General features: G+C 37.4%; 4 protein-coding genes across 4 annotated transcripts; 3 read left to right on the top strand and 1 right to left on the bottom strand.

Moving 5' to 3' along the window:
- Positions 1–673: 673 nt before the first annotated feature.
- Positions 674–3,586, top strand: LOC125591745 (extensin-2-like). The gene has a single exon (XM_048766561.1). The coding sequence runs from the start codon at positions 1,482–1,484 to the stop codon at positions 2,532–2,534; it is 1,053 nt and encodes a 350-aa protein (XP_048622518.1). The 5' UTR covers positions 674–1,481; the 3' UTR covers positions 2,535–3,586.
- Positions 3,587–5,364: 1,778 nt separating this feature from the next.
- On the top strand, positions 5,365–7,637 carry LOC111202756 (extensin-2-like; the record flags this gene model as incomplete). The annotated part of the gene is made up of 1 exon (XM_022695633.2): positions 5,365–7,637. A coding segment is annotated over one exon (2,037 nt), but the record flags the coding sequence as incomplete, so codon positions are not given.
- A 91-nt stretch (positions 7,638–7,728) lies between these two features.
- LOC106414931 (F-box protein SKIP22-like) lies at positions 7,729–9,371 on the bottom strand. The gene has a single exon (XM_013855514.3). It carries the CDS (start codon positions 9,087–9,089, stop codon positions 7,947–7,949), a length of 1,143 nt encoding a protein of 380 aa, XP_013710968.1. The 5' UTR covers positions 9,090–9,371; the 3' UTR covers positions 7,729–7,946.
- Positions 9,372–10,208: 837 nt separating this feature from the next.
- LOC106414930 lies at positions 10,209–14,471 on the top strand. Its single transcript, XM_013855513.3, has 6 exons — positions 10,209–10,724; positions 11,163–12,016; positions 12,097–12,798; positions 13,058–13,332; positions 13,427–13,508; positions 13,586–14,471. The coding sequence occupies exons 2-6, from the start codon at positions 11,165–11,167 to the stop codon at positions 14,270–14,272; spliced, it is 2,598 nt and encodes an 865-aa protein (XP_013710967.2). The 5' UTR covers positions 10,209–10,724; positions 11,163–11,164; the 3' UTR covers positions 14,273–14,471.
- Positions 14,472–15,942: the final 1,471 nt, after the last annotated feature.

Raw genomic sequence — 15,942 nt, forward strand, 5'->3', positions numbered from 1 at the left:
TCATGACAATTCCATGGAAATGTTTTCCATTATACCACTCCATTCCTAGACCACCAACACTTAATTATATTTCTCGTCTTCTTTTCAAAGACTTCTTCTTTCTTCTATAGTTTATGGTTCTTCTCTGTTCTTACCTTCATGCCCTCCTCCCCATGACTAAGCAGATGATCTAACAATCTAACATATATATAATTTTATTATTGATTGTAAGGTAAAAAAGTTCAATACCTTAATTGAAAGTGTAGATCGTTTTTAATACAATTTGCATATACAAAAAAAATTAGGGCACACAGAAAGAAAAATACCTATAATATAGAAATCTCGTCTCACGTAAATTCAAGTGACTCCTATAAATTTTTAGAAAACAAATTATTCACTTGTATTTTTTTAAAACAAATCTGATAAAATATTGTAAAATAAGCTTGTTGACCACATTATTGTTTGCCGAAAATCAAATTAACCCCACAATTTTGTAAATCTACTATTTTTCTTCCTTGGTCAATGTCTATTTTATAATCATTTAGTTATTAATTTATTTTATCAATTTTAATTTCCCCTTTTTCGTACTTCAGATTATGAAATATTTTAAACAGTATATAGTTTGAGAAAAACAGATATCCGAGAGTTTTGCAAAAGCTAAAATAAACGCTTTTCAACTTAATTTACAAAGTTAAATAACAGAATTCCGAGATTTTTACAAAAGTAAAATAGGAAACGCTTTTCAACAACCATGAAAAAAAAGATGTCCAAATAATAAACATTTAGATTACTAAAATTCAACTTCGATGTACTTTATAACAAATCTTAAAAAGAAAAAGTAGAGAAATAAAAAAATTGATTTTTTATTAAAATTATCATGAGAGTTCAAATATATATTTTATAAAAATTTACACACTTGTTAATATCTAAATTAAATTCGATAAATATATTACGTACTCACGTAAAATATAGTTCTGATATGCATCTAGCATCAGCTAATGCAACGAAATTTGTGTAATATGACGAAATTAACGACGCCGGAAATCTAGTTACAATAACATTCATCTGTTGGTAGCAAAAGTTGCCAAAAAACTTTCCAAAACGTTACCAAACTACGTCAGTATCAATCATTGAGATCCAATGGGAATACATAAATACTAACATCGAATGTATGACACTGGTTCCGATTTGAAAATTTCCACTAGTTTCTCCAACCAGGAAGGATAAGAAAAGCTGAAAAGAAAAAAACTTAAGAAGACCAAGAAACAAATTAGTTGGGGCGTTGACATAATAATTGAACAATGAATCAATGATATGCATCTTTCTTCACGAACTTGAGGTAAAAAATAAGAAAATGAATCGTTGACATTTGATGCACGTTCTTACACGATTGCGATAGATTGACGCAGACATGCCTCCATGATTACTGAGTCTGAGCTGCAAGCGAAACATATAGAAAATCTGGTAATAACCCATACTCTATATAAAGGCATGCGCATGTTATGAAGAATCATAAACCAAAACAAAAAGGAAAAAAAAACGTTCAAGAAGCAAGCAAAATACGAATGACATCTTCTCCAGGGATGGGGCATTCAGCCCATCTCGTTTATGCTCTTGGTTTTGTTATCATGGCAACAATGGTTGCTGCTTCTTATGAGCCCTACACATATAGCTCTCCACCACCACCATCACCAGTGTACAATTCTCCTGCACCAAAGGTTGATTACAAATCACCACCACCTCCTTATGTATACACCTCTCCACCATCTCCACCGCATTATTCGCCATCTCCTAAAGTAGATTATAAGTCTCCACCACCACCACCTTATGTTTACAGTTCTCCACCACCACCATACTATGCACCTTCTCCGAAGGTAGACTACAAATCTCCACCACCTCCTTATGTATACAACTCTCCACCACCACCATCTTATTCACCTTCTCCTAAAGTTGATTATAAATCTCCACCACCTCCTTATGTCTATAGCTCTCCACCACCACCCCCATACGTCTACAACTCACCACCACCACCGCCGTATTACTCACCTTCTCCGAAAGTAGATTACAAATCTCCTCCACCTCCTTATGTTTACAACTCTCCACCACTACCATACTATTCACCTTCTCCCAAAGTAGACTACAAATCTCCACCACCACCCCCATATGTTTACAACTCACCACCACCACCACCGTACTACTCTCCTTCTCCAAAAGTAAATTACAAGTCTCCTCCACCACCGTATGTATACAATTCACCACCACCACCATACTATTCACCTTCTCCAAAGCCCACATACAAATCTCCACCACCTCCATACATTTATAATTCTCCACCACCACCATATTACTCACCTTCTCCAAAGATTCACTACAAGAAAACACGTTTGTTGCAAGGGAAAAAACTGTCGCAATTCTCTTGCAAATCGCGCTTTGCAAGGAAATTGCGAGGAAAACATATTCCTCGCAAATCCATTCTCGCAAATTTGCGACGGAAAATGTTTCCTCGCAAATTTGCGACGGAAAATGTATCCTCGCAAATTTGCGATGAAAAATGATTTCTCGCAAATTTGCGATAGATTTAAGAAACGCAGTTTCCTTGCAATTTCTTGAAAAATATTTTTAAAAAAAATTATGAAATTGAAAAATAAAATAAATATATAGCATATATATAACTAACAAATAATTTCACTCTTACCGAAAAATATATTAATTGTATATATATGTGAATATGTGTACATAAGAGAATATATTATGAATATTATAAATTTACAAATACATATTCCTATATATTAAACCGGTTTACAACTTTTTTTTTATTTCTTTTTTTGTTGGCACCTCACACCTACCTGTTTACAACTTAACCTAATTTAAAAAAAAAAAGAAAAAAAAAACTAATAAAAAAAAAAAAAAAAGACGCCGGCCGATGTCCTTCCCATGTTTCTATCCTTGCTTCTTCTTCATCACCGGCAAGAGTCACGAACGACGGCGAAAACTACAGATTTCAGGGACTTGGTCAGAGGCGGTGAGTGAGGAAAGGCGGGAGAATTCGGTGAAGAAGATCGAGCTTCAGATTTGGGAGGCGTTCACGAATTTGGCAGTACATCAAAGGAGGAGATCTGGATTCGTACATGAGGAAGGGAGGCGTGAAAAAGAAGATGAACGGTTATAGGCTCGTGAAGGATGAGAGATAAGAAGAAATTGTAGACTAGATTATGAGATGCTAAGGAAATAAAGAAGAAGAATTGCAGATGAGGAAGAGTTAAGCAAGAAGAAGTGTTAAGGAGGAGACTACGGGACGTGAAAGGAGGAGAGCAGAAGATTAAAAAAAAGCATCTGGACCATTGATTCAAAATTAATCAATGGACACAGATTACAATCCTTGCATTTAGATATTCCACCAATGAGGAGGAGAGGCGGAGATTGAAACGAAACAACATCTGAACCATTGATTCAAGTTTAATCAATGGTCATAGATTGCATCTATGCATTGACCAATGAGAGTTTTACTTTTAAAAAATTTAAAACATTTTAGTTAATGGTAGATAATTTAGTGGATGTGTTTGATTATATTTTGGCTTTATAAACTAGTTTATTAATATGTTTAACATTTTCCAAATTTTAGTTTACGTATTTGAGTTATATAAGTTATAAGGGTTTGCTGTTAATTACTTGTAATAACAAATCAAGTGTTATTGATTCGGTTCAAAACAAATAACTAGCGTGAAAAATATGTTTAACATTTTCAGGAAATTTAGTTGATGTATATGAGTTATATAAGTTATAAGGGTTTGATTAGGTCTGGGCGTTCGGGTACCCGTTGGCGTTCGGATCGAATTTTTCGGATTTTGATTTTTTTTTATAACACCTCATATGTCCCATTCTAGTAAATTTGCAAGTACAGGTCGGGTTCGGATATAACACATCGGATTTGGGTCGGTTTTGTATCACATCATAGAACCCATAAAGTAATCATATATCATTCAGATTCGGATTATATCGGATCGGTTCGGATATACCTGAAATAAAATTTAAAATTTAAAAGTAAAACAAAAGAAATATATATTTATTTATATATATATATATATATATAATTAAGTATTTAAGGCAGTTATTTAAATTTTAAATACTTATTGTTAGATAACATATCAAAATAAATATGAAATTGAATATTTGAAGTATATATTCATGTTTCATATAATTATATTGTATATTATTTTGGACATTCAGATCGGTTTCTTCAGATTTTTTTTTCGGATTTTTCAGTTTTTTTCGGTTTTTCGGGTTTGGATAATAATATTTCGGGTTCGGATATGTTATGTACCACCTTACAAGATCCATTCGGATATTTTTTACATTTCGAACCGGATACGGATAGGGTTTTTCGGTTCGGGTACGGTTCGGATTTCGGGTTACGGATATTATGCCCAGGCCTAGGTTTGATGTTAATTACTTGCAATAACAAATCAAGTGTTGGAAATTAAGTTCATAACTATAATTAATTAAATTTCTTAAGATATTTTTTGACATACATTTTAGACACTAAATGATTCAATATAAAATGTGTTATCTGACACAAAAATCCTTGATGAAACCCAAATCGTTCAAGTATGGAAACATGGATTTGCAAGAAAACTGTAACGAGTCTCTCGCAAATCTCTTGCAAATTTGCAATGGAAATTGTATCCCTCGCATATTTGCAAGGGATTTGCGAGGGATCCATTGCAAATCCTTCGGTAATTTGCGAGCTTTTAGATTCTCTCGCAGATTTGCAAGGGAATTTGTGAGGGTTCCCATGCAAATTCCTTGCAATTCATATGTCAGTGACTTTAGGGTTTAGTTTGGGGTTTTAGTATTTTGTTTGGTGGAATAATATATATTTTGTATTTGTTTTCTGAAAAAATATAATTAACAAGAAAATTTGTTTCAATTTTTTTTTAGAAATTTGACATGTATTTATTGTATAAATTATAGAGTTTTGATGTTTAGTACTACTTAATATTAGTTTAAGTGTCAGGAAACAGGTATCCCGTGAATATTTAGTTGACTGATATTTGATTAAGTCTCCAAAATATTTATCGATGTGCTTGTTAAACACTAAATATTTTATTTATTAACTTTATTTGATTTTGTGAAAGAAATGTGATAAAATGTAAATATCAAGCTTGTTCTTTGCAAATCATTGCAAATTTGCGAAAGAGTTGTGAGGAAAAAAGATAGATAGACAAAATTCTTGCAAATCCCTTGCAAATTTGCAAGAGAAAAGTGTTCTTGCAAATTTGCAAGGGATTTGCGAGAAATCTGTAACTTCCCTCGCAAATCTCTCGCAAATTTGCGATGAAAATTTTCCCTCGCAAATTTGCAAGACATTTGCGAGGGTTTTAATTTTTTCTTGCTATTCCGTCGCAAACGTGTTGCAAATTTGCATGGAAATTTTTCTCTCGCAAATTTCCCTCGCAACAGACGTGTTTTCTTGTAGTGATTGACTACAAATCTCCACCACCTCCTTATGTTTACAAATCTCCTCCACCACCATATTACTCGCCTTCACCTAAACCAACATACAAGTCCCCACCACCTCCATATGTTTACAACTCTCCTCCACCACCATACTACTCACCTTCACCCAAACCCACATACAAATCTCCACCACCACCATATGTCTACAGTTCTCCACCACCACCATACTACTCTCCTTCTCCTAAACCCGCATACAAATCTCCACCCCCACCATATGTCTACAGCTCTCCACCACCACCGTACTACACGCCTTCACCTAAACATGCATACAAATCTCCACCACCACCATATGTCTACAACTCTCCCCCACCACCATACTACTCGCCTTCGCCTAAGCATGCTTACAAATCCCCACCACCACCATATGTCTACAGCTCCCCACCTCCACCTTACTACTCTCCTTCTCCTAAAACTACATATAAATCTCCACCACCACCATATGTCTACAGTTCTCCACCACCACCATATTACTCGCCTTCGCCTAAGCCTGCATACAAATCTCCACCACCACCATATGTCTACAGCTCCCCACCTCCACCTTACTATTCTCCTTCACCTAAACATGCATACAAATCTCCCCCACCGCCATATGTTTACAACTCTCCACCACCACCATACTATTCACCATCACCTAAGGTTGTGTACAAATCTCCACCACACCCACATGTATGTGTTTGTCCACCTCCTCCTCCATGCTACTCTCCTTCTCCAAAGATTGAGTACAAATCTCCACCACCACCATATGTCTACAGTTCTCCACCACCACCATATTACTCGCCTTCGCCTAAGCCTGCATACAAATCCCCACCACCACCATATGTCTACAGCTCCCCACCTCCACCTTACTATTCTCCTTCACCTAAACCCGCATATAAATCTCCACCACCACCATATGTCTACAGCTCTCCACCACCACCATACTATTCGCCTTCACCTAAACCCGCCTACAAATCTCCACCACCACCATATATCTACAGCTCTCCCCCACCACCATACTACTCACCTTCCCCTAAGCCAACACACAAATCTCCACCACCACCATATGTCTACAACTCTCCACCACCACCATATTATTCTCCTTCTCCAAAAGTAGAGTACAAATCTCCTCCACCACCATATATCTACAGTTCTCCACCACCACCACCATATTACTCTCCTTCTCCAAAGGTTGAATACAAGTCTCCACCACCACCATATGTATACAACTCTCCTCCTCCACCACCATATTATTCTCCTTCTCCAAAGGTTGAATACAAATCTCCACCACCACCATATGTATACAGCTCTCCACCTCCACCACCATATTATTCTCCTTCTCCAAAGGCTGACTACAAACCTCCTCCGCCCCCGTATGTGTACAGCTCTCCACCTCCACCGCCATATTATTCTCCTTCTCCAAAGGCTGAGTACAAATCTCCTCCACCACCGTATGTTTACAGCTCTCCACCTCCACCACCTTATTACTCTCCTTCACCGAAGGCTGAGTACAAATCTCCTCCACCACCGTATGTTTACAGCTCTCCACCTCCACCACCTTATTACTCTCCTTCACCGAAGGTTGAATACAAATCTCCTCCACCACCGTATGTCTACAGCTCTCCACCTCCACCACCTTATTACTCTCCTTCACCCAAGGTTGAATACAAATCTCCTCCACCACCGTATGTCTACAGTTCTCCACCTCCACCACCATATTACTCTCCTTCTCCAAAGGTTGAATACAAATCTCCTCCACCACCGTATGTCTACAGTTCTCCACCTCCACCACCTCATTACTCTCCTTCCCCAAAGGTTGAATACAAATCTCCTCCACCACCATATGTCTACACATCCCCACCACCACCAACATATTCTCCTTCACCAAAGGTTGAATACAAATCTCCTCCCCCACCTTCATATTATTAAAACTCTAATATGTAACTCATAAATAAGATATCAAGTCTCATATGATGTCCTATGTTTTTAATTCTTCTTGTTCCTCGTTCTTTTTAAATTTTCAAGGTTCATATGAATTCTTTGGCTATTCAAATTTCATTTAAATTCATGTTTCCATTTCATTCATATGTAACCTGTTGTAATTCTATAAACTGTGTTCTTGACCTTATTGTTTGTAATATCTATGCTATATGTTACCATTGTTATGCTATCTGGATTGCCTATATATATGACCATGATTAATAAAGCTACGCTGGAACTCACAGTTTCTCATAGTTCTCGTGAGTCTCTACCAAAAAAGAAAGCACATCTACTTTATGACGCAGTAAATCTAATTACAAGAACATTCATCTGTTGGTGGCAAAAGTTACCAAAAACCTTTAAAACAAAAAGAAAAAGTTATACTTGAGCACAAGCTGTTCTAAGCCAATGAAATCCCAACATTGTTTTACATCAGGAAGACGAGGGCAATAAGTTCTCAAAACATATAAAATCTAAATGCAACATCCCAAACATTAGCTTCGACAGTTGTAAACTAAAATGCCTCCTCCAAGATTGCATCCAGGACTAAAACGATGTCGGCCAAGCCTCTGTCGTCCACGGTGTACACCGAGGGAACCATGCAAGTCATCACCATTAGACAATCCGAAAGGGTCAGGGACAGGGTCACTAACGATGGGAAAACGACAGGTATGGTGCATACGCATGGCCATGTCAATGTCCGTTAAGGTTTCTCGTTCGTGTTGTTGTACAACTGGGGACAATTTTTGTTTGTAGTGCATCCAAAAACTAGCAAACTTCGCCTTCCAATTAACCGAGCCCCTGCCTCCATTCCCAACAAGAAGAAGATGCTTAGCTTCTTCCCAGATCTTCTGTTTCCACAAGTCGTTACCCGATGCCATACACCGAATCTCCCTGCAAACGCAAGCCATCTTCGCAAGACTCGCTCCCGTAAGGGACTCTACTATCTTCACCTTAAGCTCTGTCGGTAGACGTGTAAAGCACGGTGGAGGTTCCAAGCCGGACTTATAGCATAGACCGATCAACAAAGGTGTAACAAGACGACCATCTTTCACCAATCTCCAGAACACAAACACCTCCTTGAAGATGCTCGAAGAGACTTCTTCGTCAGACTTCAGAGTATCAATAACGGGCATAAACCGACTCTTATCAAGATAAACCCTCCGCACATTCCCACTTAAAGACCCGTAGACTACAACTTTATTGGTTAAGCTCTGAAACGTAACGGTAACAGACTCGACAAGCTCAGGCAGAGTATAAATTAACTCTTTCGAGAAGCTAAACTTATCATCAGAGGAGACAGGATTGATTAAAACGAATCCAGATTCTAACATTACGGCGTGAACAGACATAGCTAACGTCGTTAACTCACTGGTATCACCAGATGAGTTCTCAAGTAAAATATTTTTCAAGAAGAATGGTTCGCTTAACCTTTTGGTATCCGTCGGGTCTGGACCATCCGTACTCGTCTGGTTCTTCTCTGATTGGTTTGCCTCAACGGATGTTATGCCGAGTGATCGGTGAAGTTCCTCAAGTATTGAATCGATCAGTTGGAGGAGTTCAGGGATAGTGGTTGTATCGTATACTTCACGTATTGGGGTTTCTCTGGTCTCGTGGCCTTTCAACGGCGGCTTCATTTTGGAACTAAGGTAAGCTAAGATCGGAGAAAGACAGAAGAATGGAATCAAATAAACAAGAAGGATAAGTTCGAATCAGATAATGGATCCTGATTCGAAGGGTCAACAACTAAGAGCTTGATTGTTTCTGGTTTTTAGAATAGTTTTTGGTTTTTGTTTTTCCAAAAACCAATTTTCACCCGATCAAGCTTTTTGAAAATGGGTTTTCATAAAATCTAGGAAAACTAGTTTCTTAAATAACTGTCAATTTCTAAACAAAAACCAAAAACCAGTTTTTCCTAGTTTTCTTGCCAAAAACCTTTTTACATTTATGCATTATTACAAATTGACTTACGTAAGGCATTTTGGCACTATAGAAAAAACGTATGACACTTTACCTAAGGCATTTTTGATTGCTAATAATAATTCATGAGCACATCTATATAATACTTAAAGCACACGTAAGGCATATTACATATTCTTATTATAACACAGTTTAGTTTTAATAAAATTATAACAATATTTGAATAATATTTTATGAAATAATAAACTGATGGTCACATTTTTTTAATATAGTAAATTACATCTATGCTAATTATAAAAAAGCTTTATTGTAATAAAAATATTATAATATTTGAATGTTATTTTTATCTAATAATAAACTGATGTAAAATAAATAACTCCTATACATATAAATAAAATATATTTTTTATTCGAAGTTAGTCATCACAAAAAAAAAATATTGTTGATACATATAAGCTATATTTCCTTTTTTTGTTTTACTTAGTATTACCTAGGACTAGGACTAGTATTTTTTTCTTTTTTTTACTCTTAATAATATTTTCATTTTATTATTTTTAAAATCAAAAAATCAAAAACTAAAATCTACTCCAAAATCAAAAACCAAAAACTAAAAACCAAAAGCTAAAAACAAAAAACTAAAAACCAAAAACCAAAATCTAAAAACCAATAAAACAATGGGAAAATTGCCAAAAGAGAACAAGAAAACAACATAGTTGTCCCTATGGTATAAATCCATCATTAAATTGTCCCTTTAGTATAAAATTTTCCAAAATTCCAAAACTAACCTTGAATTAATCTAATTAAACATAATTTAATTGTGTTTGTTTCATGTGCTAAGTAATTTTTTTTTTTAAAAAAACGTGTTACAAAGATATATTAAAAAAGTTAAAACAAAAAGGGAACAAAACACGTAACCCTAATTTCTTGTTGGTTTCTCCGCCTCTCTCTCAAGAAAAACAATCGAGACTTTGAAAATGGCGATCCTGTGTAATAACCGGTGAATTCAACGGCGAAATCAAGCTTCTCCGCCTCTCTGCTGCTCGCTGCTTCTCTCTGTTTGCCTCCACCTCTGAACTAATTTCGTTTTTGTTTCACCGCCTCTCTCTGATGGCCAAAAAATTGAGACTTTGAAGATGGCGATCTTGTGGACGAACCAGTGAAATCAAAGGCAAAATCGAGCTTATCCGCCTCTCTGCCTCTCCGCTTCTCGGCGCTTCTCTCTGATTCTCTTCACCTCTCCGCTACTCTCCGCCTCTCTGCTTCTCGTCGCTTCTCTCCATTTCTCTCCACCTTTCGGCTTCTCTCCCCTTCTCCGCCTCTCTCATCCGGCTATCTGGTCTCAATTTGTGAACGGTTTGTTTCTTTGATTTGTCTTAGTCTTTGTTTCATTATTAAGTTTGTTACTTTGACTTGGATCAATATTTGTTTGCTTGTCTGAATTGACTTTTTGATTATGTGAACCGATTTTGGTGAACAATGTTAGTGTTTGTGTTTGTCTTTATGAGTGTTACGATACTGATTTCGCTGAACAAAGTTTGTGTGTATTTGACTGTTAATTGTCTTAATTTGCTGATTTGATTGCGAGATGGAGATTGACTTGTCTTATTTGATTAATCGATCTACTGTGTTTCTAAATTTAAATTTGATTAGACAATGGTGTTTTGCTTTTGATTATTATCTTGTGTTTGGCTCAGTTTCACTCTGGCTCAGTTTCACTCTTACGCTTGTTTCGGACGTTTGCATGTTTATGATATTGCTGTTAACAACCATGTGTTTTATTATCTTTTGTAGATATGGAGCTGGAGCTACCTAAACGATTATATGCAGAGGGTTCAGAACCTCGGGTTAAGAAGATCAACAACAGTTGCCGCATGGAACTTATCAGAGATCTGAAGAAAGCTATGTGTGCAGAGTACGATGATGTGAAGAGAGATCCTGTTTTCACACATATCATGGCTATTGCCGAAAATGATCTCAAGTTCTCTGGGAAACTAGTGGATAGCTTCATATGTAGACAGCTGATTACCTCAAAGCTGCATGAGAAGTGGTTTGTTTTTGCGAGGACGCCTCTCCGGTTTTCGCTTCAGGAGTACCATGCTGTGACAGGCCTCAAGATTACACGGGAAACTAACAGTGACGTAGTGAAATGGAAAAACGACGGGGGTTTTTGGAGTAACCTACTGCACACAGGTGGTAAGATCACCTTGCAGTCGATCAGAAAGGTTCATCTACAAGAAGTTCACACTTGGACGCGGCTTGATAGGATGAGGTTGATCTACTTGTGTGTAATAGTGGGTGTGGTGATGGGGAGAGATGAGAAGGTGTCCATCCCTCATATGTACATCAAGTTGGTGATGGATTTTGACAAGGTTCGGAAGTTCCATTGGGGTCTTCACTCGTATGATTTCCTGTTGAGTTCGATTGAGAAGGCAATGAAGAAGTTGGGTAAGAAGGAGAGCTACATTTTCGAGGGTTTCTCCTATGCTCTCCAGATTTGGATTATGGAGGCAATTCCTGATTTTGGAGAAATATTAGGCAGAAGAGTCTCAGACAGCTTCAAAGGTCCAAGGTGTGGCAATTGGAAAGGAGTTGCAAAAGTTTCTTATGAAGACATCATTGAGCTCGAGGACTCCTTAACTAAGAAGGTAACATTCTCTCTGTTTTTTTCTTTTATATGGTTGTTGTATATATTTTGTTTGGATTTTCATGTTTTAACTGTTTGCAGGATAACTTCTTCTCGGTCATATCAGTGACTGGTAATGGTGATGTGTTTCTAGATGCTCAGTACACAAGGGAGGGTGAGATGGAAGATGAACGAGTGGACCTTGTTTTGGGGAGGATCAGGAACAAGTATGATTGGAGCAACACAGACTGGCCAGTTTTAGACCCTGAAGAGTCTAAAATGGAGGAACCCGACAGCCATGATAGAGGGTCAGAAGCTGATAAGATCGTGGATCATACGGATGTTGTAGCAGACGAGGAGAACTCTTCGGTTAAGGTCGCAGGAAAAGGCAAGAGAAAGTTTCTTGATGAAGGAGCAGAGACAAGAAAGAAGAAGGTGCTGTGTAAGCGATCAGCAGAAAAGTTTCTGACTTTTGGTCCTGAAACTATGAGTTTCATTGAGGGTCTTATCCGCACATCTGTCACTTCATTGGGAGATGTGCTCAGTATGCAAATGGCGAATATGGAGAGGGTGTTTACAGAGAGGATGGAAAAGATGGAGATTGAGGTTTCACAGCTCAAGGACGCAATCAGTTTGACTGGTGAAGGAAGCTATCCTAGTAAGAAAGAAACTGAAGAAGCTCCACTAAACAGCAAAGCCAAGGAAGCTCCACCTAAGAGCAAAGGCGCTCAAGCTCCACCTAAGAGCAAAGGCGCTCAAGCTCAACCTAAGCGCAAAGGCGATCAACCTACTCCAACAAAAAAGGTACTACCTAAGAGAAAGTGTAGAACTTGATGAACCTGGAACTAGGATGCTTGAGTTAGGGTGCTGGAGCTAGGCTTATGGAACTTTATATTGACTGTGTAATATTATGTAATATGGAATGTGAAACTTTGTGTAATAGGTTTCTAAAGTGTAATATGTTTGAATGTTTGTGTATTAAACTCTATGAATGTAATGCTTTGTTTGTGTTATGAATAAATGGCTTCTTCTTATATGCAATGTTTTAAATTTTAATGAATAGGACGGGAAAAAGATTGCTACAGAAACTAATGATTTTGATTTTGGATTGAGTACACAAGACTTGCGGGACCTGTCCCAAGCTACATTTGTTGACGGTTTTGATCTGTCTCAAGTGAAAGTTGAGACGTTAAGTAAATCGAAACCGTTTAACATGGCTCCACTGCAGTGGAATGATGAGGAAATGGATCGAACCAAAGAAGACTCGCCAGATGCCGCGTTGGTGTTTTTCCGTGAAGAGGATTGGGAAAAAGTTAGAACTTGGTCAACTTCCTCCACGTAAGTACTCTATTCTCATTCATCTGACATGTATTAATACATTTAAAATAAACTAATGAATGTTTTACAATTTTATCATTGTATTTGGTTTCAGACCTATACGGATTGGACCTGCCACTTTAGATTTTGAGATTGCTAATCGTCTTATGGATAAATCTGAGTGGTTAAATAGCTTGGTAAACCTTAGAGACTATTTGCTTCCATATGTGTCTTTTAAATACATTGTGTGTGCTAAGATTTTCAAAATATGCAGGAGATTGACGCTGCAATGTACGTATTCCGGGAGAGAACATCTTTGAAACGATGGAGACCTCATCGTGTCGCCTTCATGACTGTCGTCTTCAGCAATATGATTAAAAAAGAGTATGGTCATTTAGAAGCTCAGGGTAGAAAGAGCTACATGCTTCATAATTTGCTACTGCAGTTCGGTAAAGGAGTCCTTCCACCACATGGCAGGACACATGAGATATGGAATATAGATGTGGATCGCCTGTATGTCCCTGTTCATGTCAGTGGGAATCATTGGATCGCCTTGTGCATCAGTTTCGTGACGAGGAGCATTGAAGTGTTCGACTGCTCGGGTAAGAAAAGGTACAAGGAGGTGGATGGGTTCGCAAACCTTATTCCGCGTATTGTCAAGGCAGTTCAGCCTATGAGACACCAGAAGGATTTCGCAGTCGGTGCATATACTGTTTCCTATGTCCCCGTTGGGAATCTGAATAAAAGTGCATGCGACTGTGGCGTCTATGCAGTGAAGTTCATTGAGTGTCATGCGCTTGGATTGGAGTTGTCGTTGTTGCATGATGGTAACATTATCGAAGCTCGCCACAGGATTCTATGGGATCTTTGGGAAGCAGCTAATGATCCGGAATTGATTGATAGGATGTCAAAGTATCAATCCCCGGAGTGTCTCTCTTCGACTGTAGAAGAGATTTTGTGAGACTGCTTGGTTTCAAGTTCTAATGTAATGAACAAGATTGCTTAATCTGATGTATAACTTCTAGATTTTATTATCATTTTTAGGAACAAGACTGCTTAGTTTATTGTATAACTTCTAGTGTTTAATTATGATTTTTAGGATTGACTCTTGTAATCAAATGTACATCTTGTGGTTTTGTTATTAAGAGTTTTTAGCTGAAGAATGCTAGAATTTAACACTGTTTTAAATTAGAACCTTAAGCTAAACCCTAAACATGCCCTAACCGAAACACAAAACCCGGAACAAGACCACAGTCAAACCTAACCTAAACCCTAAACATACCCTAAACGAAACAAAAACCCATAACAAGACCACAGTCAAACCTAACCTAAACCCTAAACATACCCTAAACGAAACAAAAACCCATAACAAGACCACAGTCAAACCTAACCTAAACCCTAAACATACCCTAAACGAAACAAAAACCCGGAACAAGACCACAAGAACATTTAGAATAATTGTTTTACTAGATCATCCCGTAGGAGTAAATAAATCGAATCAAATGTAATACACTTAACTTGGCTTCTTGCAAACCAGACTTTTGATCCAACTCAACAATCAAACCCGACCAGAACTAGATCCACAATAAACCTAAAACCCGACATATATAACACCAACTCAGCAACCAAACCCGACTTTTCCCATTTTTTTCTGTTCTTCTTTTTCGTCAATCTCCTTTTTCTCTCTGAAGCAGTTTCTCACACACATGAATACTTCAAGGCGACATTCATACGGGGTGCCATCTAGGTGCTGGTGCGGGAAAGGGGTTGTGATATTCTACTCGAGAACTGATGACAATCCTTACCGACGGTTCTATAGATGTGAAATAGGGGCACAGGTTCATAGTCTTGATTTGTTTTTCGATTCAATTACCGATTTGTTATGTTCCTTTTTTGTCTGATTCGATTTTCGATTGTGTAGGATAAACAGCATGTTTTTTCATTCCATTTTACTTCTCCTAATTTGATTTTCGTTTCTATGTAGCGAAAGAAGGAAAATCATTTATTTAAGTGGGTTGATGACGCCTTGCTTGATGAGATTCGAAGGGTAGAGGCTGAGCAAGGGAGAATTGTAGAAGAGATTGAAGATCTGAAAAGTAGTATCACACAGAGAATAGAAGAAGAAGTTAGGAAGCAGAAAAATTCACTCGAATTAGGTTGCTTAGGAAGCATTCTATGGCTTTTTGGAAGATTAAGAAGCCAAGAATGAGTGAAATCAGTCTACTGGTTCTAAGTATCTTCTTGTTAGTGTGTTTTTTTCATTTTTACCAGTCATTTGGTTCTTAGTATTGGCTTCAATAAGTGTTTTGTTGCAACAATATTTGTGTCGACTTTACCAGTCAAATGGTTCTTATATTTTGTGCTCAGTGATCTGTTCTTACAATCCACCTTTTTTGTTGAAAAATCAGACATCAGCTATTGTCAAACAAACTTAAACTCGAACTCAAAAGCATAGCTGAACATAACTAAACAAACAGAGAGATAGAGAAGTGAAGTGAAAATAATACCAATGTATAACAATGAAACTGATAAAATAACCATACAAGAATTATCCAAAGTATCCAAAGTTAAACAAAGTTGATTGTTTTTAGAAGAAAAAACCATACGAGACAAGGCAATACTGCACTTTCA

The sequence above is a fragment of the Brassica napus genome, chromosome C8 (genome assembly GCF_020379485.1).
Source record: "Brassica napus cultivar Da-Ae chromosome C8, Da-Ae, whole genome shotgun sequence".
Taxonomy (NCBI): Eukaryota; Viridiplantae; Streptophyta; class Magnoliopsida; order Brassicales; family Brassicaceae; genus Brassica; species Brassica napus.